The sequence below is a fragment of the Neohortaea acidophila genome (genome assembly GCF_010093505.1).
Source record: "Neohortaea acidophila strain CBS 113389 unplaced genomic scaffold BDY17scaffold_3, whole genome shotgun sequence".
NCBI classification, from domain to species: domain Eukaryota; kingdom Fungi; phylum Ascomycota; class Dothideomycetes; order Mycosphaerellales; family Teratosphaeriaceae; genus Neohortaea; species Neohortaea acidophila.
The window spans coordinates 1,725,446-1,745,095 of NW_022985512.1; the positions used below are offsets into that span (position 1 = coordinate 1,725,446).

General features: G+C 55.9%; 10 protein-coding genes across 10 annotated transcripts; 4 read left to right on the top strand and 6 right to left on the bottom strand.

The window, feature by feature from the left end:
- Window positions 1-38: 38 nt before the first annotated feature.
- BDY17DRAFT_109376 (uncharacterized protein) lies at window positions 39-1,064 on the top strand. Its single transcript, XM_033729181.1, has one exon. The coding sequence runs from the start codon at window positions 276-278 to the stop codon at window positions 1,026-1,028; it is 753 nt and encodes a 250-aa protein (XP_033592213.1). The 5' UTR covers window positions 39-275; the 3' UTR covers window positions 1,029-1,064.
- Window positions 1,065-2,023: 959 nt separating this feature from the next.
- On the top strand, window positions 2,024-3,610 carry BDY17DRAFT_322474 (uncharacterized protein; the record flags this gene model as incomplete). Its single annotated transcript, XM_033736811.1, has 1 exon — window positions 2,024-3,610. One exon carries the CDS (start codon window positions 2,024-2,026, stop codon window positions 3,608-3,610), a length of 1,587 nt encoding a protein of 528 aa, XP_033592214.1.
- A 58-nt stretch (window positions 3,611-3,668) lies between these two features.
- Window positions 3,669-4,482, bottom strand: BDY17DRAFT_109371 (uncharacterized protein). Its single transcript, XM_033729180.1, has one exon. It carries the CDS (start codon window positions 4,324-4,326, stop codon window positions 3,727-3,729), a length of 600 nt encoding a protein of 199 aa, XP_033592215.1. The 5' UTR covers window positions 4,327-4,482; the 3' UTR covers window positions 3,669-3,726.
- Window positions 4,483-4,586: 104 nt separating this feature from the next.
- BDY17DRAFT_308986 (ribosomal protein S13) lies at window positions 4,587-5,220 on the top strand (the record flags this gene model as incomplete). The annotated part of the gene is made up of 3 exons (XM_033735273.1): window positions 4,587-4,649; window positions 4,745-4,851; window positions 4,923-5,220. 3 exons carry the CDS (start codon window positions 4,587-4,589, stop codon window positions 5,218-5,220), a joined length of 468 nt encoding a protein of 155 aa, XP_033592216.1.
- Window positions 5,221-5,404: 184 nt separating this feature from the next.
- On the bottom strand, window positions 5,405-6,100 carry BDY17DRAFT_308987 (uncharacterized protein; the record flags this gene model as incomplete). The annotated part of the gene is made up of 1 exon (XM_033735274.1): window positions 5,405-6,100. The coding sequence occupies one exon, from the start codon at window positions 6,098-6,100 to the stop codon at window positions 5,405-5,407; it is 696 nt and encodes a 231-aa protein (XP_033592217.1).
- Window positions 6,101-7,462: 1,362 nt separating this feature from the next.
- BDY17DRAFT_322477 (uncharacterized protein) lies at window positions 7,463-8,998 on the top strand (the record flags this gene model as incomplete). Its single annotated transcript, XM_033736812.1, has 2 exons — window positions 7,463-7,564; window positions 7,622-8,998. The coding sequence occupies 2 exons, from the start codon at window positions 7,463-7,465 to the stop codon at window positions 8,996-8,998; spliced, it is 1,479 nt and encodes a 492-aa protein (XP_033592218.1).
- Window positions 8,999-9,048: 50 nt separating this feature from the next.
- On the bottom strand, window positions 9,049-10,362 carry BDY17DRAFT_109404 (carbon-nitrogen hydrolase). The gene has a single exon (XM_033729182.1). The coding sequence runs from the start codon at window positions 10,313-10,315 to the stop codon at window positions 9,098-9,100; it is 1,218 nt and encodes a 405-aa protein (XP_033592219.1). The 5' UTR covers window positions 10,316-10,362; the 3' UTR covers window positions 9,049-9,097.
- Window positions 10,363-10,899: 537 nt separating this feature from the next.
- BDY17DRAFT_322479 (uncharacterized protein) lies at window positions 10,900-14,328 on the bottom strand (the record flags this gene model as incomplete). Its single annotated transcript, XM_033736813.1, has 4 exons — window positions 10,900-13,330; window positions 13,386-13,439; window positions 13,497-14,084; window positions 14,144-14,328. 4 exons carry the CDS (start codon window positions 14,326-14,328, stop codon window positions 10,900-10,902), a joined length of 3,258 nt encoding a protein of 1,085 aa, XP_033592220.1.
- Window positions 14,329-15,610: 1,282 nt separating this feature from the next.
- Window positions 15,611-17,550, bottom strand: BDY17DRAFT_308991 (uncharacterized protein; the record flags this gene model as incomplete). The annotated part of the gene is made up of 3 exons (XM_033735275.1): window positions 15,611-16,397; window positions 16,449-16,757; window positions 16,808-17,550. The coding sequence occupies 3 exons, from the start codon at window positions 17,548-17,550 to the stop codon at window positions 15,611-15,613; spliced, it is 1,839 nt and encodes a 612-aa protein (XP_033592221.1).
- Window positions 17,551-17,983: 433 nt separating this feature from the next.
- BDY17DRAFT_278035 (uncharacterized protein) lies at window positions 17,984-19,618 on the bottom strand. The gene is made up of 2 exons (XM_033732010.1): window positions 18,330-19,618; window positions 17,984-18,272 (listed from the first exon to the last, which is right to left on the bottom strand). The coding sequence occupies exons 1-2, from the start codon at window positions 19,403-19,405 to the stop codon at window positions 18,116-18,118; spliced, it is 1,233 nt and encodes a 410-aa protein (XP_033592222.1). The 5' UTR covers window positions 19,406-19,618; the 3' UTR covers window positions 17,984-18,115.
- Between the last annotated feature and the right edge of the window lie 32 nt (window positions 19,619-19,650).

Here is a 19,650-nt window from a genome sequence, read left to right on the forward strand (position 1 = left end):
AGGAAAGAGCGAGCCCGGGGTCGCTCCTTCCCAAAGAATTGAATAAGTTTAAACTTTCCTAGTTGAGAAGGTACATAGGACCATAAGCCGAAGAGAAAAGAGGATTCCGTCCGCTCTCCTGTACTCAAGCTTCGGACTGGTAGATTAGTACTCAGGTGGGTGACCACTGGGGAATCCCTGCTGTCCTATGTGAATTTTTGCCGATTTTCTGCGATTTTTGGCATTGTTCTCCTCTGCTCTGCGTTTTTGTGCATTTTTTTGAGGAATTTTGAACTATGTCTGGACTACATCACATTTTTGAGGATGGAAGAAGCACATTACGATTACATCGAATGAAAGTTTCTCTCGATTCATGTTACTTGCGATTGGTATCATGCAGGTTACAATTGCTAGGGGAAAGAAAGGTCATAGCCGCTGTCGACAACATCTCGGTAGCGCTTGCACTCTTCAACCAGTCACATCTCCTAGACTTCAGCCCTGTTCCGTGTATGTATATGTACAGCTCTGTAACGAAAGGATACCTCGATCAGCCGCCAGCGTCGTACGGGGGCGTTGTAGATTACAAACATACCGCGGTAGTCCCAGAGACGCTGCAATACCCGCCGAACGTGAAGTCGTCGCCCTGGTACAGTATTCTCCTTAGCACATGGAAGACTGAGGTTTTAGGAAGGGGCAAGGTGGACGTGGCGCCAACAGCGGCTGGTCAGACAACGTACCTCAAAGGAACACGGACACCCGGCTTGCGATACTGCACAGTCTTGATTATTAAAAATGACGCTGGTGCAGGAGGAAGTTGTAGGTGGTGGTGTTATTGTCGATGTGGACGATGTTGTGGTCGTGGTCGTTGTGCTAGTTGTGGTCGTGGTCGTGGTCGTGGTCGTGGTCGTCGTGGTCGTCGTTTTCTCCGGAGGAGGCGCTTTGTGGTGTGGAGGCGGAGGCGGATGATGGTGCGGCGGCCATCGCTCCTCCAATGCAATTACTGCGGACACGAGGGTGAAGAGACACAGAGCCTGGAGCTTCATGTTTGATCAAAGCTGTAAAGCATAGAGCAGATAACGGGAAAGTAATGAACGGAAGACTGGAAGGGCACCTGGGTTGCCTCATATATAACTTAGGCAGCTCTCCCCAGGGATGGCGCTCCGCGGCCAATATTGTCGTGCATTGCAGCAAGACCCCTCTCCCGCGGGCAGATCGCAATCTAGATCCGACTTTTCTGCACTGTATCTCGGATCTCGAAGCTGCTTGGCCGGAGAGTAAGCCTTATGCAGCGCGATCATGGGATTAGAGCGAGGTTACGGCCGTAAGCATGGTTTCGTCCGTGGCTGGCTGCAGCTTCCATGCAGATCATGAGCTCGACACACAAGGCCTGATGACCCATCGTGCATGTCCCGTTGGGCGTGCTCTTTTGAAGATCGTCGTTCGCAAAGGCAAAGATCACGCTCATCCATGTTGCCTAGATGGCTGTTCTCCGAGCTGTCGGCCATACAGTTTGGAGCGCCCTAGAACGACTTTCGCGGACCGACGGAGATGTGCCAGATTGTACCTTTGACCGCCAGCGTCGGGACCCGATCAGCGATGGGTGCGGATTAGGATTTGCTTGCCCAAATGGTTCGTTCTCCCGAGCTTTCGAATGCGATGTGGTGAGTGTCAGATAGGCCTGGAGGCATTTGAGGGAATTGATGCTTGGGAGATGCGCCAATTGGCCTTGAATAGGACACATGCAGTGTAAACGGACCTTCCCTTGATGCATTTGAGATCGCCCTCGTGTCGTCGTGCTCATTTAAGCTGCACTTTGCAATGTGCTGTCTCAGCCGTGTTGCTGTGGGGATCGGCTTTTGTTTACGCCGTGCTCACACCGAGCATGGCCAACATCAACCACTTCCCTGAACGAAAGACCAGCAAAGATTCCGGAGCATGATGCATTGCATAATTTACAAGTAATCATCGAGAGGATAAAATCATCGCAAAGCAGAAATTCTCCGATGAGGCTGCGGGTCTACATTCCACAACATTCCAACACAGCATGGCTCGGCTAAGCAGGAATTCTCCGACTCCACACCGCGAGGCTGTCGGCGACGATGCTGCGCAAGCGAGCACTCCTCAGCGCCTGGTGACAAGCTTGATCGATGAACATGACAGTCTGCCATCATTCAATGCCACGGCACACGATGCCGACGACGAGCGACGAGAGTCCAACATTTCCGCCGTGTCCGTCTCTTCCATGTCCGAGTCGGCATGGTACAGCGACAACGATCTCACTCCAATCATCAACCTCTACAATCCGCAGTACAGGCGAGAGAGCCACAGGCCATCTCTATCGCCGTTCGGGCTGCGGACACCCCGGCGATCGACCAAAGGACTTCACACTCGTTCTCGAACCGGTACGCCGAAGTCACGCTGGTCGCGATCAAGAAGGCGCATTTCGGAAGCGACGGAAGCACCAGCAGAGGAAACCACACAGGAACACTTCCCTCTCGTTTTATTGCACATCACATTGCTTCCCATAGAATTGCCATGGAGCTTCGAAAAACTGCGACAAGTTCTCCCACCCAACATCCTCGATGACTTGCAGAAGCTGCGGGCCAAAATCTCCGAAACAATTCTCACGCGAGGCATTCTCGTCTCTCATCCCCAGGAGCAGTACGAGCTCCTCGAAGACCGAATTCTAGAAGCCCTGGACCTTCAGCTGGAAAGGATCACCAAATGCGGTCATTTCCGCCAGCGCGTCTCCACGGGTTCCATTAGTGACAGCGACTCGGGTGTTGGGTCTAGCATCGAAGATTCGGAAATCGAGCTTTGCGCCATCTGCCATCATCATGTTCGGCCGTATGGAGCTGCAGTGGACAACGGTAGCAAGAAATGGAGTGTCCGGGTCTTCGCGGCAAACGGTTTGATGCCGGCTTCTGCTTGGGCGGTCAGTTGGCAGGATATGGAGAGTGTCGATGTGGAGATTTTGCCGTGGATTGGTGAAGGCGAGAGAAAGAAGTTGGAGGAACTGAGGGCAGTCGAAGATGCAGAGAGGCGACTGCAGAGGGATGTTGAGGATGACAGACTGAGGCTGATTGCCGATGAGCGGATCTCGCTGGCATTGGACGAGTTGGCGAGGCGTCATCGCGAAGTCGGCACTGATCCTGTGCCTGAGACTAAACCAGAAAAGGAGGACAGCCTTGTTGGACGAGGTGTGCCGCACACCCCCCAGACCTCGCAGATTCCGCTCGCCCTGCTATTGAAGAACTATCTCATTCTTCTGTTGCAGGACTGGCGCAATGTGGCCATCTTCCTGGTGGGAATTTCCGTCATCTTCCTCGCCGGTACACAAAGGAAAGGTGTGTTGCAAGCAGCAAACCCGCACCAAGTCAGTGCAACAGACCCCGGGTTCCTGAATCTGCATCCGGGCAATGAATCAATTGAGGCTCCCCTTTGGACGATCGAGCCTCTCGAAATCGGCAAGATGGGCCAAGTCGGCATTGGAGAGAGTGCTTCGCCTTTGCCAAAAGGTGAACGATTCGAAGGAGATGGGCGATATTGGTCTGATGGACATCGAGGGTTCGATATTCGGGCTTGGAAACCGTGTAGAGAAGTGTTTAGCGGACGACAGCACAGGCCATGAGCGTTGACGATCACTGTGAATAAGATCCGGATTCAGGATACCCCTTCGAGCGTTTTGTACATATATCTTTCACACATACTCTAATTCTCAGTCGCCGGGGACCGTTGTGCCAGGCGTCATGTATTCTGACGAAAGTCTTTCACGACTTCAATCACAACACGCAAGGTGGCAGCAACGCTGAAGTCGGGGGATCCGCTTCCAGGCATTTCCACGAGACGCGCTTTCACTTCGTCCGTAGCAAGTGGACTCCAATCACTCATTCTTAGTCGATGCTTCTCCAGCCTGTACAGATACGCTGCAGCATGGGGCCGCGTCGCACTGATGAGAGCCGGGTGATGGAGATCGATCCGGTAAGACTTCGACGGCTCGACGGACCCCGAACCTGCAGTGACATATGCGGAACAGATCTTGTTCAGAGCTTCGGCGCTCACGCATTCCAGCCAACTCAGCGCCATGGCCAAGCCATCAGGTTGCTGTACGTTGAGGAGAATCGAGCAGCGGGAATAGTACATTTCCAGCGTCTCGGATCGAAGGAGCTGGCAAGTGCGACAGATGCCCGGTTGTTGTGGCCATTCTGTGAGGTCTTTCTCGTTGTAGTTACGATTGCCGACTTCGATACGTGCAAGGCGTCCCGATGGCAAGGCGTAGTCGTAGATCATCAATCGCAATTCTTTTGGGAGCTGGAGGAGCAACGATGCTTGTTGAGAACTGTCCATGATGAATGACACTACAAGTTTTCAGGAAGACCTCGAATGAATACCTCATCATAGCTGATCAAGCTGGGGATCAACCAAAACCGAGGTGGGGAGCTATCGAACAGCTGAAGTCGGCCATTTGCACGTGACATACATGACTAAGCCACACGCCAAGCCCGCGCTCCGCACTAGCGAGAAAATCCACAACGACATCTCAAATTGCGCACGCACACGACATCCACCTCATCGTCGACCCATCACATCCTCCATCAACCGCCAGGATGTCGCTCGTTTCCGGCGAGAAGTCGAACTTTCAGTTCATCCTGCGTCTCCTCAACACCAACGTACGTCCCCTCGAATGCCAGCGACTCCGTGCGGTGATGCAGATGCCGTGGGGTTTGGCGACCATCGACCTCAAGACTAACCACCGGCATCACAGGTTGATGGCAGGCACAAAGTCATGTACGCCTTGACCAAGATCAAGGGTGTCGGTCGCCGATACAGCAACTTGGTCTGCAAGAAGGCCGATGTTGATCTTAACAAGCGGTAAGCTTCGCCCGGAAAGAATTTCTCCCTCACCCACCCCGAGCATCATCTAACTTCCCATCCTCCTGCAGCGCCGGCGAACTCACCTCCGAAGAACTCGAGCGCATCGTCACCATCATCCAAAACCCCACGCAATACAAGATCCCCAGCTGGTTCCTCAATCGTCAACGCGACATCGTGGATGGCAAGGACAGCCAAGTGCTGGCCAACGGCGTGGACAGCAAGCTGCGTGAGGACTTGGAGCGGCTGAAGAAGATCCGCGCGCATCGTGGTCTGCGACACTACTGGGGCTTGAGAGTGCGTGGACAGCACAGCAAGACGACGGGCAGGAGAGGACGCACTGTGGGTGTGTCGAAGAAGAAGGGTTAAACGAGTCGATGGTGTGGTGCTGGGCAGGTTATGCTTGTGGTCGCGCATGTGGGAAAGAGTAGACATCACAATGGGCCACAACGTGCACTGTCACATGGGTTCGGAGTACTTCTCGTAGCATCATTGAACGCTGCAAGTCTGAATTTCAATCCCACTTTCCTTCTGTCCTATACTATTGCCACCGTTAAGGGCGCTTGCTGATGATGGGCAATCGAGAGCGGATCCGCACAGGAAACAGTGTCCGTGGCCTTGCGGGGAATGGTGTCGGGGCCTCCTCCTGCACCAACTTCGCCACAGTCTCGTTCTGCATCAATCTCGCGACAGTCCCCTCGCCCTGTCCAATACCCGACATACCCGCATCCAAGTATCTTTTACTCCCAGCAGAAATAGGCCCCATCGACCTCTGGAACTGATAGACCGCAACCTCACTCATCTCCCAACAACTCTCATCAACATACAAAGCATGACAGAACCTCCCAGCAGCAATCCCCTCCACCAACCGATCAATCTCCACCTCCCTCCACGCAAACTGCACAAGCTCAATCTTCCGCCGAATCCACTCCATCCCATCCCCCTTCTTCAACACCTTCGCCACAGCCTCCAGCTCAGCCCTGAAAGACCGCACCTTCTCCTCGCGCTCGTGCTTGATGCGTTCCGTCAGGCAGGCCATGCAGGTGAAGGGCTTGTCGATGCTGCGTGGGTTGATGCAGGGGGAGGTTGAGAGGTGGCAGTTGCTGGCGCAGGGTTCTGGTGCGGCGGTGATGATCTTGTGGTTGCAGGTGAGCTGGTGGTCCAGGCTGCCTAGCGTGCAGGGGTCGCCCATGTGGGTTGTGAGGTAGTGAGGGTGGTGGTTGGACGGTGTCTTCTCCAAGGCTGGCATAGTGTGTGGAGGTGTGAGGAGATTGCTGTCGTGCGTTGATGTTCCTGGCTCGAACCGAGATGGAGGTAAGGAACTGAGTGGACGTTGGGGCAGACCTGCTTTCTGCACCTCGTTGGCGCCAGGGGAAAGGCGAGCAGTTCGGATGCTTAAGATGCGTGGCATCCTGGATGTGGCAGTATATACCGGTGCCGATTGCGTAAGGGCAGGCAGAGAGGCCTCCAGTGAAGGAAGCATGCTGGGTATCGAGATCCGGTTGTCCACTGATACAAACCGCCGGAAAGCGTGACGAGCATGCTTCAATATATGCATCCTGGAGATAGGGGCGTTGTCTCAACGTGCTTGCCGTTCCGAGGAGGGATGCTGTCTTGTTGTGTCTCGGCTAGATACACTCTTTCGTGAATCCATCTCAGCAAAAGTCTCGATGAAGGTACAAGCTCTGTCATCCGCCGTCGATGGTTGTCAGTTGCGCACATGTGCCTCGTTCTCTTCCTCTACTGGATACCAATAATTGCAAATTGTACCATTGGGCTAACACAATCGCTGCATATCGGTGAGCTTGGTAGAGGAACATCAACTTGCCGATGCTGTCCCAAAATGCTCAAATGGTGAAGCGTCCAGATCACAAAGGATGAGGAAAGCCTTTCACTGCCATCCACGCTGAGCCTGTCTTGTTCAAGGAGTTCAGACAAAGACCAAGAACTGCCTTCACCCAAGTTTGCTCGACCTGAATAGTGCATGTAGGCCAGCGGCCTGCTCCATCTTGTCCTTCCTATCCTTCTTCTTTCCACTCAAACCCCACCCTTCTTATATACCCTTTCCAGATTTTCAGTATATATGCCGGCAGCACAGTCAAGCTATGACTAGCAGCATGGAGGATCAGCCGATTTTCCAGTTGGAGGCGAGAGATGTGGTGTCTTCCACGCCGCAATCGACAGGAAAGCCGGGGTGGACGATGTCGCTTGCAAGGCCATTCCAAACGCCGTCCTGGCAGCGCAGCAAGTTGTGGTCCAATCAGCACCACCCTCATCTGGCCTCCGGCCTCGACCGTGAATGGACGGTCGTGAATGAACGATGTGACTGGTGCAGCGTCACGCCGGCGGATGTATTGTCGACGCGGGAGCCTGGGTTGGTGAAGCCTTGGACGGTGAATGTCGAGATGGGTATATACTCGTCCTCCCTTCTCTGCCTCTTCCTTCTTCTTTCCTCACACTGACATCTTGTTGCCCAAAGACACACAAGCCAACTCCGCTCCATCAGCCTTCATTATCTCCAACATCGTCGGAGTGCTTTCACCAGCGACAAAGAAATGCCAGCAAAGCCAACACCCCCACAACCCCATTCATCAACAGCACGCTACCCAGGATGAATCCGTCCATGCCAATGACTTTGGCGTTTCGCCCAAAGCGTACGCACCCTGGCCCGATCGAAGAAGAGGAGCCAACGCTCAAGAAGCAACGATTGGAGGTAAGTGCGAACACAGCGCTGAGTTTGGAAGGGCCATACACTGACAGCGCGACACAGACAGCCCTCCAGACGAGCCAGGCCGCGGATGAAGCCATCGAGAAGCGCAAGCACGAGAGCAACTATGCGGACGCAGCTCGCGCAGTCGACACCAAGCCATCCATGCAAGCCACGCGTGTCCAGCACGACGTCGACGGCGAAAAGATCCAAGCAAACACGCTCTGCTGGACCGTCTTCAAGAACTCTCCGACTCAGCATTTGTTGGCGTGCGGCCATGTCATCGACACCATGATTCCCATCTGCTGTGGCACCCGCTGCATGCTGCCGCCCGGTGTTGTCGTCAAAGCCGAAGGTCCCGCCATCGAGTGCATGACGGAGAAATGCCAGAACGTCATGAAAGGCATCCAACTCCGTGAAGCAAGGCGCAAGAACGTTAGCATCTTCATGCCGAAGAAGAAGCGGACTTCTTTGCAGCGTGCTTGCAAGCCAGAGGCCAACGTCGTTGTCGATCCCACTGATGCAAGCGACATGTTCGTGAAAGCAGCGGAAGAGACCCCGGAGCAGCAACGGAGGAAGGCCAGACTGCAAGCCAATCGTATCATCGATGGCACGGAAAAGCTGAAAGTTGGGCCTTCGCGCAAAGCGGCCGACAGCCCATTCTTCACACTTCCAGACCGGGAGATGCACGCAGACAAAGACAAGGGCGAGAAGATCGACCCTTTCCACGCATCGTTTCCCGAAGCTCCGGTAGACCCCCAGCAACCCGACCTTGAGACTGAAGGTACCCGAACCGCGGCCGGAAGTAAGCTACGGACCGACTCAGATGCGTTTGCCTGCGACGCTTGCCACTTCGCCGTCTACGACTTCGCCCATCACTGCAAAACTTGCACCGACCGCGACTTCTGCAGCAGCTGCTGGCCCGAGAGCAAATGCTATGGTCGGGGCCATGACTTCACCGTCATCATCATCGATGATGTCGCCAAGCAAGCAAAGGCGCTCAAAATTTGCAGGAGCAAGGAATCGATGGAGGGCACGGCCGAAGAGTCTGCGGAGTCCAGGGAAGTGAAGAAGCCCGTCGCATCTCTCGCTGACTTACGCAAACTTACGCGCAAGGTCGCCGAGACCAAGAAGATCTCTCTGGTCATGTACGGCACTCGACAGCAGGTCAAGAAGCGGCTGGAAGAGGCGAGGACGCGAGGCGATCATGAGCGCTTCACTCGCGACTTCCCAACGACAGCTCCACCGTCTGTCAATCCCATCGATCTGGCTAGCAGCAGCAGTCGACTGCCAAAGGCGGGGCTGGGACTTCGCAGGAAAGCTGCCATCGGAGATCTTGCTGGTGCCAGCAAACTGCACGGAAACGAGAAGAAAGTAGGCCTGTCGTTGGAGGGGGGGAAGCGGGGGAATGAAGACACAGAGATGATGGACGCGGAATGAGCGTTGCATTGAATTATGCTGAAAGCAGGAGGGTCATCGGAGAGCGCGAGTCCTTTGTAGTATAATAGTCATGCAGTCTTCTCGCTGGCGAAATTCTCGCTACGAGGCAGGTGTGATATCGAGTCCTTCCACAGTCAATTTGAATGCATCGTTACGCGAATAATGTCCAGCAACGTCCAAGTCCAGTCGTCCACGTTCACAGTCTTCAAAGTCCGCATCGTAGACGAGTAGTCCCCCATCCTCAACTTCCCAGAGCGGCTCAACCAGATCCTGTCCCATGGGGCCAGCGATACAACTGCCACCGCGGCAAGCGAATTCGTCTCCCACGCTGTTCTTCGTAGGTTTGAGAGCTGCTGGTGCACTCGGCGCAGGTGACAGGACTGCTGATTCTTCTTCTGTAGACGGCAAGACGAGGTCATGATTTCCTGCTTGCACGGTGACGGTGCTACGTCGCCTCACATGCCGAGATGCTGGAGCTGGGGAGGAGTCTTTCACACCGTTGATGCCATCCACTTCGCCAACGGCGGTCAAGCTCGGAACCGCACCATCCGCCCAGTACGGTAGGTTCTTCCTCGACACGCAAGAGATGGCGCTGAGCACAAAACAACGCCCTTCACTGCCTATCGTGCGCATCAGAGGCCACCAAGTCGGCCGAGCATCTGCAGTTGGAGCAAGCCAAAGATTGACATTCTGCGAGTAGAGGGAGTAGCGAAGCAGAGGCATCATGTTCTCCCAGCAGATGGCGGCCGCCAGTCTCAATTTCACCCCCTTGATTGTGGTAGTGACGGCTCGAAGGGTGCTTGGCGAGCCCTGGGCCCAGACGAGGCGTTCAGATCCGGTTGGCATGACCTTTCGTCTCTTGCCCAGACATCCCAGCTTGGGGCAGACGTAGACGACAGCGCAGTAAAGACTGCCACCGCTTCTCTCGACCAGTCCAGTAACGACAAAGACTCCCGTCTCCTTCGCTACGCGCTCAAGAAACTCTCTCGTTCCATCGCCCCGACGATCCTGTCCCTTGGCGAGCGGCAGCTTCCTCTCCACCCAGTCGTCTCCGCCTCCCAATGGCGTGTCCCCCATGTCAACCGCACCCTTGAAGTATTGCAAGAATTGTTCTCTCCCATCATCAGTCCTCTGCCCCACCGCGGCACCGAAGGCACATGTTCGCGGATAGCCGCCGAGGAAGGCTTCGGGGAAGAGGATGAGGTCGACGCCTTGCGAGGCTGCTTGGCGGGTGGTGGCTTCGAGGGAGGCGAGGGTTTCTTTCAGCGTGGAGAGAGTTCGGGATTGGGAGACGGCTAGTTTGAGGGTTTGCGGCATGTTTGCGGTTATGAATGGATAGTATGGAGTGATGGAGTGTGGAATGCGGGAAGAGATGAGGTTGGAAGCAAGCCCCGCACCAAGACAGCTCACCCCCACCGCACCTGCTGACTACATGCGGCACTCTCCTCCTGCATCTTTTGTTCGCTGATCACCGAGCATGACTTATAATTACCAAGCAGGCAGGCGATGGTGTGAAACGTATCACATTTTCCTAACTATGCTATTTTCTTCAAACCCACACGCGGAACGCAGGAACGCAAAGCATAAAACAACGAGCATGCACGCAAAAGAGTTGGCCATGGCCGGGTTCCAGCACCACAAAAGCAGAGCGCCATCCACGGTCATTAACGCCATAAACCCCCAGTTCAGTAGTGCGTGGTAATTATGTCGTGAAGAATCAAATCTCAAAGTCAGAGCAGAGAGTAGTAGAGCGCGCCAGTAGACCGAGAATGAAAGCGTTCCCAGACGGAAGCAGGTCGTTTGGCGGGCGTGAAGTAAAGCAGAGCAGACGGTCGTTGAAGAGGATGCGTCACCAGGCGGTCGCCCGGATGAGCTGCAAAGAGTAAAGGCAACAATCCAGCCTAATAGTGGCCGAAGGTGCGAGATGGCTCCAAGCTGGGGCGACTGTTGGGTGAAGGGCCTTGGTTCGGGCGATGGGAGGGAGGGGAAGAAGCCTCCTCCAGCGTGAGCTGCACGCGATATTTGTTCTTCTGATCGCTCACCAGCACCTCGGCGCGGTGAATGACTTCAGGAACTGGCTCCTCGCTAGCGTAGTTGGTGACCTTGACGATCGGACGAGCGGTGCAGCGCACGGCGTACGGCGACTTGTCGTTGCCCAACACCTGGCCAACGAGCTCCGGGTTGCGGTGCGTCATGTAGTTATTGTCCCAGTTGCAGCCGGTACGCGGGAACCAGATCTCGAAGTAGCGAGGGTCTGAAAGCATGCTGATGGCAATGCGAATGGCCTCGGTCACGGGGCGCTTGATGTTCACTTTGAAAGCGAGCAGGTAGAACTGCGGGATGATGATGTGCATCTCCTGGCAGATCTCGTCGACAACGCGGGCGACGTAGTACTCGACGAAGTAGCCGAAGCCGTGCATCTGGGTGATTGTGTAGGCCAGCTCGGCACGCTGCATGGCGAAGAAGTGGCGCATCGAATAGTCGTCGCCGTGCTCGTTTGTCTGAGCTTCGCAGTCCGCGTTGTAGCGCCGGAGGTACTCCTGCTGGTACATGCAGGGAAACTCGGTGATGATGCCGGAGATAAAGACCTTGTCGGAGAGCAAGCGGTTGACGATGCCGGTGACGAGGAGGTACGTCTCTGTAGGCTCCTCCAGAATGACAAAAGCCTCTTTGCCGTTGATGAGGTAGCGCTGCGCCGTCGAAATGAAAGCTTGAGCGCCAGTATCACCGTTCTTTGAGCGGAAGAGAATGTCCGTGATGCCGGGGATGTTGCGCACGGCGAACTCAATCTCCCCAAAGCATGCGCTGAGGTGGTCGGTGTAGTTCACTTGATGAATGCTCCTGGCAAGATACATGTTTGCAATCTGCGGAGGCGGCATGCTGATGTTTGGCGAGGCCGTGAAGATGTCATCGGCGCTATCGGGTTGAATCCACTTGCTCTTGAATGGAGAGTCTTGATGGAGCGGTTGCATGACTCCGGGAGCAGACTGAGTCTGGAGATTGGCGGCGAAGATTGGAGTGGAAGAGTTGGAGGCAGTGTAGCCTTGGCCATGAGCGAATGGAGCCGTGTACGCGCCATGCTGCGGGAACCAGACGGGCGGATTTGAATGAGGTGGCGTGACGTGCTCGTCTGCAGCTTGGGGAAGAGGTTGTTGAGCGGGTTCCGGACTAAGGTCTGTCATGAGCGGCACGTCCTGCTCTGCAGAGTCGTATTTCCCAGACTCTTGCAAGTCAGGCTCAGAATCTCGCGCGGCCATATGCTCCGCAAGCTCGTAGAGCCTGAGCTTCAAATCGTCGGCAGTGAGCCTCTGCTTGGCGGGGTTCTGCATGTTGTTGTACCAATTGGTGATCATGGCCGGGCCCAAGAACGAAGGAAGATGGGTCATGGTGGTTGGCTGCAGCATGTTGAATTGATTGGCGGCAGATCGAAAGGCGATATTGTCCATGCGAGCCTTCAACAGGTAGAAGTCGGACTTGAGCTCACCAGTGCCCATGTGGCGCAGAGTGACCACCTTGTATGGAAGCTTGAAGATCCGCGGCGGCAGCGCTGTTGCACGAGTTGGTGTCGGTATTTGACTCTTCGAGTTCGGAGGCGTGCCCATGGCGTAGTTGGTAGAGACGTTGGGGAGAATGTACGTTGGGAGGGCAGCCAGGTGGATGTGATCCATTGACGAGATGCTGGAAACTCTGGTGGAAGCTGTCCCGATGGATTCTGAAGACTCTGATAACGTCTCCTGGCCAGAGTGGATCGACTGCCGCTCGGGGGAGTCGTTGGGCTGCTGCTCATGAGGGATGTTCGACTGCTGCTCACGCAGGATGTCTTCGACGGGGGTGAGATGTTGGTGTGGGACGATCTGTGTCATCTCCACTTGAGGCGGTGCTGGAATCGCCTGCTGCGCTTGTTGAGCCAGCTGCATTCGCTGGGCTTGCTCGGCGAGCCATCTCTCCCTCGCACCCGCAGGGGGGTAGAAGTACTCGTCGTTCTCCGAGGCGCCACTCCGCCCAGAAGCCACGGAGAGGCGCGACGGAGAGCCGTCGCGCTCCGCGCCAGTCTCGGGCTGGGTGATGGCCAATGTGGCCGGCGGGAGGGCAACGCCCCCATTGGAGGAGTCTTCGGACACCACCGACGGGGTGCCACGGTTCAGGGGGCTGTGCCCCGGGTTGGCGGCGAGAGATTCCGCCTGGGCGGCGATCTCGCGGCTCGACGTGCCATTGGCCGAGCCGTTCTGTGCGCCGGTAGGCACAATCTCCTCCTCCTCTTCCTCCTCATCATCCTCGCTGTCGTACCCTGCAGCGTTCACGCTGAGGATGAAGGCGTCGGGATACAGCAAACTAAACAGCATGCGTTAAACGTTGTGACATGACGCGAAGGCGGCAATACACTTACCCGACTTCCACCAGTTGGGCATACGTAGTGCCGAAGTCTTGGGGCAACAGTATACTGTAGAGTCACAATGTTAGCGGCAGCGATGATGTAGAGGAGTGTCAGTAAACTCACCCAGCCTCCAGCAGGTCACGATCATTGTCCGTAATGTTCGCGAGGGTGAGAGCTGGACGGGCAGCTTCGGTGGGCAAAGGAGGCTGCATTTCAGCTCGGACGGTAGATTGCGACGAGCGACTGCGATCCGATGCTGCGCTCGGTGATGTCGCCATGGCGCGAGGCGACCTGGATGGCTCTCCCGACTCGTTGGAAGGGAAGCGAAAAGGGGGTAGGTTGTCGAGACGCTGCTCGAGACGTTGGTTCGTTAGCTGCTGGTATGCATCGCGTCTCTCATCTTGCGGGCCCGTAGTGATCCCAGTGCCTGGCTGGGCAGGAGCATGCTTGCGATTGCGCTTCGTTGGGGTGCTGCTGGCCCCGGTGGCTTGCTGAAGAAGAGTTTGGTGACGTATAGCAGTCACTGGGGTGCCGTAACGCGCATTTGGGCCGCGGTATCCGCCAGAGAGTTGCTGGTAGGTGTAGAGGCCGCCCAAGTCTTCCGGAACCGGGCGAGGAGGAGTCGCGTACCGGCCATAGAAGTCTGGGCCGGTAGACACTTCCTCCGCCGAGCGAACAGCCGGCTCGACCGAAGCAGTAGCGCGATAAGCGCTGCCATCGCCATTGTCAGTGAAGGGAAGTGACATGAAGGGCAGCCGCAGAAGACTTACGCGTCGTACTCCTCGTCGAAGTTGGGGTCACTGCCCCAGGCACGCCGGAAGGCAGGGTCCGCCCACAGCGACTGCGCGTAGGCATCCCCGGAGGAATGCTCACCGGTAGCCTCAGCGGGCTCGCCACCACCGCCGCCGCCCTGGGCGCCAGCCCCCCAAGGATCCGACCAGCCCAAGCCCGCCATCCTTCACCCCCAGTTCCCACGTGCTGTGCAAAAAGGGGGCTGACAGAAAGAAAAGTAAGCGTACCTGAAGTCACGCAATCAACGTGCGGAGCTCGTGAAAACTTGTCGGTCTGCTGAAGACGGATCAGTGATGGTGAACAGCAGACAGCAGTGGTCACATCACCGCCGTCACCAATCCAGGGGAAAGGGGGGAAACTCACAGCCGGCGCGCTTGACAACGTTGATTGTCAAAGGAAGTTTTCAAAAAGGCAAAGGAGAAGTAAAGCGGAATGGGAGTCAAGTGACCACGCTAGCGTCGTCAATGTACAACGCATGTGGGTCACGATGTCGTTGCAAACGGCGCACTGAAGTTGAGAATGGGCAGGAGCAGCAACATGGAGATGTTTTTCTCGCCGTCCAATGAAGATATTACAACAAAACAAGATCACGGATTTGCGTAGAAGCATGTTCCATCACCTACCTTGTTCTTGGACGATTTTGAGCCAGCGTGGAGGCCAGAGTCCAATTCAGCGCGCTTGGGTATCCCACTCTTCGCTTCATCAGCCCGCAAGATCACTCTGCTTCATCGATTAAGGTTTGAGACCCTGCATGAGGTCAGTATCGCAGGACAACCAGGTTGGCCAACATCACTGCACGGCACTGGAAGTCGGCAGCATGAGTGAGACATGAATTTTTTGGAGCCTCAGACATCGACACGGAGGATGGGGAGTGTGCTGGTGTATGGGACTGGCGGTGCTTTCGGTGGTGTTCATGGTTGGGGTGCTTGTTTGCGTGGTGACGTTGAGCTTCGATGGCGTGAAGTCGGGGATCCACGTGACCGGTCACGTGCTGCCATGCTGGTCGAATTTCCACCTCCAGTTCGTAGCAGCACTGAGGGTCGGGAACGCGTGCCCGCCAGAACACCAGAAGAAGACCTGTAAAGCAAAACAATCATAGTTATGGTCAGTGACAAAGACTAGCAGCTAGCTCGAGGCTTTGCGAAAAGGTCAGAAACGCAAGCAGCGCGAGAATGGCCTCTTTGCATCGCAGTCTCCCATCGAAGAAGTCCCCGTGAGGGAGCGACGGTGAGAGACGCAAGAGCGTGGCTGCTCCCAGGTACAATCCATCCGGGAACCCAGCAAACAAAAAGCAATCATCATCAGTCTTGAAACCATTCCTTCTCATCCCATTCCCCCAGCCCATCCAACGCCCGCCGCCCGATGCCCACTGCCCGCTCGCCCACCCAATCCATGCCCATTTGTGCAAGTGCAGTTGTGTGTGCTGGAGTTTGTGTGACTTACCGTTAGAGGTTGGAGGCTTCGGGGAAGACCATCCTGTAGACAGCATCGACCACGTACTGCGCGGTGATCTGCCTGCCGCCAAAGTAGCGTCCGCTCAGCCCACGGTATGCGTTCTGTCCGCCCTGCACGCGATCGAACTTGATGTAGATTTCTCCATCATCGTTGTCGAGGGCGAGGCCGATGTGGACGACGTGGCCGTACTTGTCTTCGCATTCGGTGCGGACGTCGTCGCGGAGCTCGTCTTGCCAGTTGGGATCGGTCTCTCTGTTGTAGGTGTCAGCATCGGAGGAGATGGGAGGCAAGGGGGGTGGCAACACGCACTCGGCTTGATTGTACATGTGCTTCAGCAACACGCAGCGGCTCGGAGCAACCTCCTCAATCGGGGCCTTGTTCTTGTGCTGCGACTTGGCTGCCGTCTTCTGTTCTGGTGCGTCAACACGTGCGAGTTTGCGCATGAGCGAGTCACGGCTGATGTTATTGAAGTTGACGCCGGCCACATCAGTGTCGTCAAGCGCGCTGGCACCCGTGGCTTTGTCAACATCGCGGCCACTAGCGCGGTCGAAGTTGGAATTGCCTCCGGCGTGAGCACCGCGTCCACCGCTGCCGTACGCGCCGGAGCCCTGGGCTGCAGCTTGGTGAGCTTGGCCGCCGCCGAAACGCTGCTGAAGGGACTGGGAGGAGTCATTCGAGTATCTCTCACTGCCCAAGCCAACGCGCACAGGACGACCGGCAACTTCATACCCATTCATAGCCTCCATGGCGTCTTTGGCGCCCTCGTCGGTAGAGAATCTATCACTTCGGTGAGCAAATCGACGATCGTGTAAAAGGGAATGGACTTACTGCACAAAACCATACCCCTTGGAACGCCCTTGCTCATCTTTCTGCAGTTGAACAAACTCCAACTCTCCAAACGGATCGAAGAGGCCCCTAACGTCATCTTCGGTAAGCGAGAAGTGGATATTGCCAACGTAGAGACGATGGTAAGGGACGCCGTTGGCTTGCGTTGCATTGTTGTCCGTGGTGCGGGCTTGACGGTTCTTCTCTGCCTCTGTGAGCTGAACGATGATGGGGATGGCGAGCAACTTCTGCCCGGTGAGCCCGATGGCTTTCTGGACGGATTCTTCATGCTTGAACTCGACGTAGCCGACCCTGAAAGGTGGTCAGTGAATGAAGGAAGCAAGGAGGAAGGCTGGACTTACCCTTTGGAGCGGTTGCTGACCCTGTCCTTCACGATCTGAGCCTCCACCACCTCACCGACCTGCTGGAAGAAATCCTTAAGTTCTTTCGAGCGCAGACGGGCGGCGAGTTGCTGAACAAAGACGGTACGCCTATCACGCTCATCATCAGTGGGCTCGGGAGTTGCTGCCCTCCTCGGTCCATCGCGTGAGCGACGACGGTAACCGCGGTCGTCACGGCGGCGTGGGCTTCTCTCGCGCTCATCGCGGCGGCGAGGGCTTCTGTCGCGGCGACGGTCTTGAGGGCCACTTCCAGGGCGGTAGCGGTCGTCGTCGTGGCGGCTTGGAGGGCCGCGAGCGGGACCACGGTAGAAGTCTCCGCCACGGTTCTTATTATCGCGAGAGGAATGACGGCTGCGGCGGTCAGAGCCCGAGCTTCCACGTCTGCTGCTTCTGCGCCGAAGGCTTCCATTAGCACTGCCCTTGTCACTGCCATCTTTCATGTCCTCGTCCTCTGCCGAATCGTGAGATCGACGAGTGCGACGCTCATCATTCTCCTCGCGTTCCTCGCTGTACCTGTGGTGCGCTCCGTTGGGCTTGCGGCCGGGGAAGTCATGTTTGTTGTTGTGCGTGCGAGCACCCGCCGTCACGCTTGCTTTGTTGTCGGGGTCGGAAAGGCGACGCTGCTCTTGCTTCTTCGCTTCATCCTTGGCTCTGGCGGTGCGCTCTCCCTGCTCGAGGAGCTCTTCGAGCGAGGCTGGATCCATGATTGTTGGTAAGATGAGAAGTTTGCGGGGAGGTTTGTGACTGCAAAAGCTCACTGGATCACAGTCGCCAAACTTTGTGTCCGCGCTAGCGCGTTTTGCAAATGCAGGCGTGATGTCAACGCTGTGAAACTTGTGAGATTGCCGGCGCGATGTCAAGTCGGAGTGTGAGCTATACTGCGTATTCTACCCTCTCTTGAGACTACGTCATCCGGTACGTCCTCTTTGCGCGTTATGGTGCGGGTGAGGTTAGGTGGTCAAGCTTATGTAGAGACGTTGATGAAGGCAGTGGGTGTGGTAAGAGAACGAACTTCGTTTGAAGTGACGTTGTAAAATTTGAGACTGCAGGAGCGCCTTACTAAGCTTCTTGGCGAAGCACGTGACCAAAGCGGCCTCGACTGCGGCAGCATGCGGGTGGAGCAGGATGTAATGATGACCGCACATCATAGTATGTGAACTGTCCGTGTACTGAATTACGCGAGTAGTGGTATCTGATCTATCCCCGATCCCAACCCCGATGCACGCTCGAATGTCAATGCCACCTCTATACATTATGTTCAACGCTCCTCTATGTCGTCTTTAGAACCTTTGGCATGGGAGGAGGAGGAAGCTCCGTCCCGAATATTCTATCCCAGAACCTGCTGGTGACACCAAAGCCATTCTCGTAGTCCATGAAATGATGCTGCAAGTGGTATTTCTTCAGCTCGCGCCAGTGGAGAGGAAGGCTTGGAAAGTGGTCAGTAAATGGTGCTTGAGAGCAGAGGGGGTGGAGGAGAACTTACTTCTTGTGATGCAGGAAGTAGTGGGTCAGATCGTAGCAAATGTATCCGAAGATGCCGCCGCAGTAGACGGCGGTCGCCGCGTACCAATCATAGAAGAAGACGGCGTGCGCTAGCTTCCACCACGGGGTGGCGAGGGCAATGAAGAGCGTGGGCGGCATTACGAGTCGGAGCCTGTCCATAGGGAGGTAATGGTGGATGCCGTGCAGTAGGAAATGCAGCGTCAGGAAGACGCGATTGTCGGGAAGGTAGTGGTCGACGTGGAAGAGACAACGATGAAGGCCGTATTCCACCAAGGTCCAGATGCCGAGTCCAGTCATCCAGTATGCGAAGAGAAGGGGCGGCGTGAAGTGTTGAGAGGCGAGGAAGGTGCCATATGCGACACACGGGAGCCAGAGAGTCGGGACAATCCACCAGGGCGTCTTTGAGAGCGGCTCCAAGAAGTTGCCGAACAGAGGCGCGCTCTCGCCGCCCTTGTAATGGCGTGGGCGGTGTACTTGTTCAAGGTAGAACTCTTTGCTGAATCCACCGTTCCAGACCTGCATCAACAGCGGTCTGTTGAGATCCAAGAACTTGTGTTTCTTGAAATCCTGGGAGGCGTCGGTCTCGCGGCTCAAATCCTCCTCTGAGCTCATGCCTGTATTCTCGTAGACCTTCTTGTCCGACTGTTCCGCCTCAGAGCCCGCAGCATTGACATTCCATCGCGCTGTTATATCTGCCAGTGCTTGCGAGTCCAGCTCCTTCATTCCCTGCGCGCTGGGCTCCAGAGGCAGTACCTCGAAAGGATCCGAGCTCTGCTTCACACTCTCCAGTACCTTGTCCGTCGCGACAAACCCAATCAAGTGATCGTCCAATACTTCGAAGGCAGCTTCGGAATGTGCGTGAGATACCGCGTCTTCCATTGCCTCCTTGACATCTTTGCCAGCGTATTCGAGGATGAGGTCTCCGCCGCCGGGGTGGTCTTCGAGGAAGGGCGTGATGTCGTATACTTTGGTGCCGATGGTCACGTAGCACGATTTGGCGGTGTTGTGCGAGGCGACCTCTGCCGATGGCAGGGTCGGGAGAGTGCGGCCAGGCATCGCAAAGATGCGCGCGAGTGGCGACGGGAGAGGTCGGTGATGCAGTAAGGGAAATCAGGCGTGCAACACTTGTGTTAACTGCGTATGTTCTGCCAAGTACGTTGGGGTCGGAAAGGGTTGATGTTTGATAGAGTGGTCGGTGAGATTTGTGGAAGATGGAAGTTTCTCCTGATGATGCCGCGGAAGTTCGTGATGATGAGATGGAACTTTTTGAGTTTGGCCCGGAAGACTTCCGGAGACTCCGA

What these genes read in the sequence shown, in the direction of transcription:
- BDY17DRAFT_109376 (XM_033729181.1), top strand. Translation starts at nt 276, where the DNA reads ATGTCTGGACTACATCACATTTTTGAGGATGGAAGAAGCACATTACGA.
- BDY17DRAFT_109371 (XM_033729180.1), bottom strand. Translation starts at nt 4,326, where the DNA reads ATGGACAGTTCTCAACAAGCATCGTTGCTCCTCCAGCTCCCAAAAGAA.
- BDY17DRAFT_109404 (XM_033729182.1), bottom strand. Translation starts at nt 10,315, where the DNA reads ATGCCGCAAACCCTCAAACTAGCCGTCTCCCAATCCCGAACTCTCTCC.
- BDY17DRAFT_278035 (XM_033732010.1), bottom strand. Translation starts at nt 19,405, where the DNA reads ATGCCTGGCCGCACTCTCCCGACCCTGCCATCGGCAGAGGTCGCCTCG. An exon ending in TACTTCCTGCATCACAAGAA is followed by an intron (nt 18,273 to 18,329) that starts GTAAGTTCTCCT and finishes CCACTTTCCAAG; the next exon opens with CCTTCCTCTCCACTGGCGCG.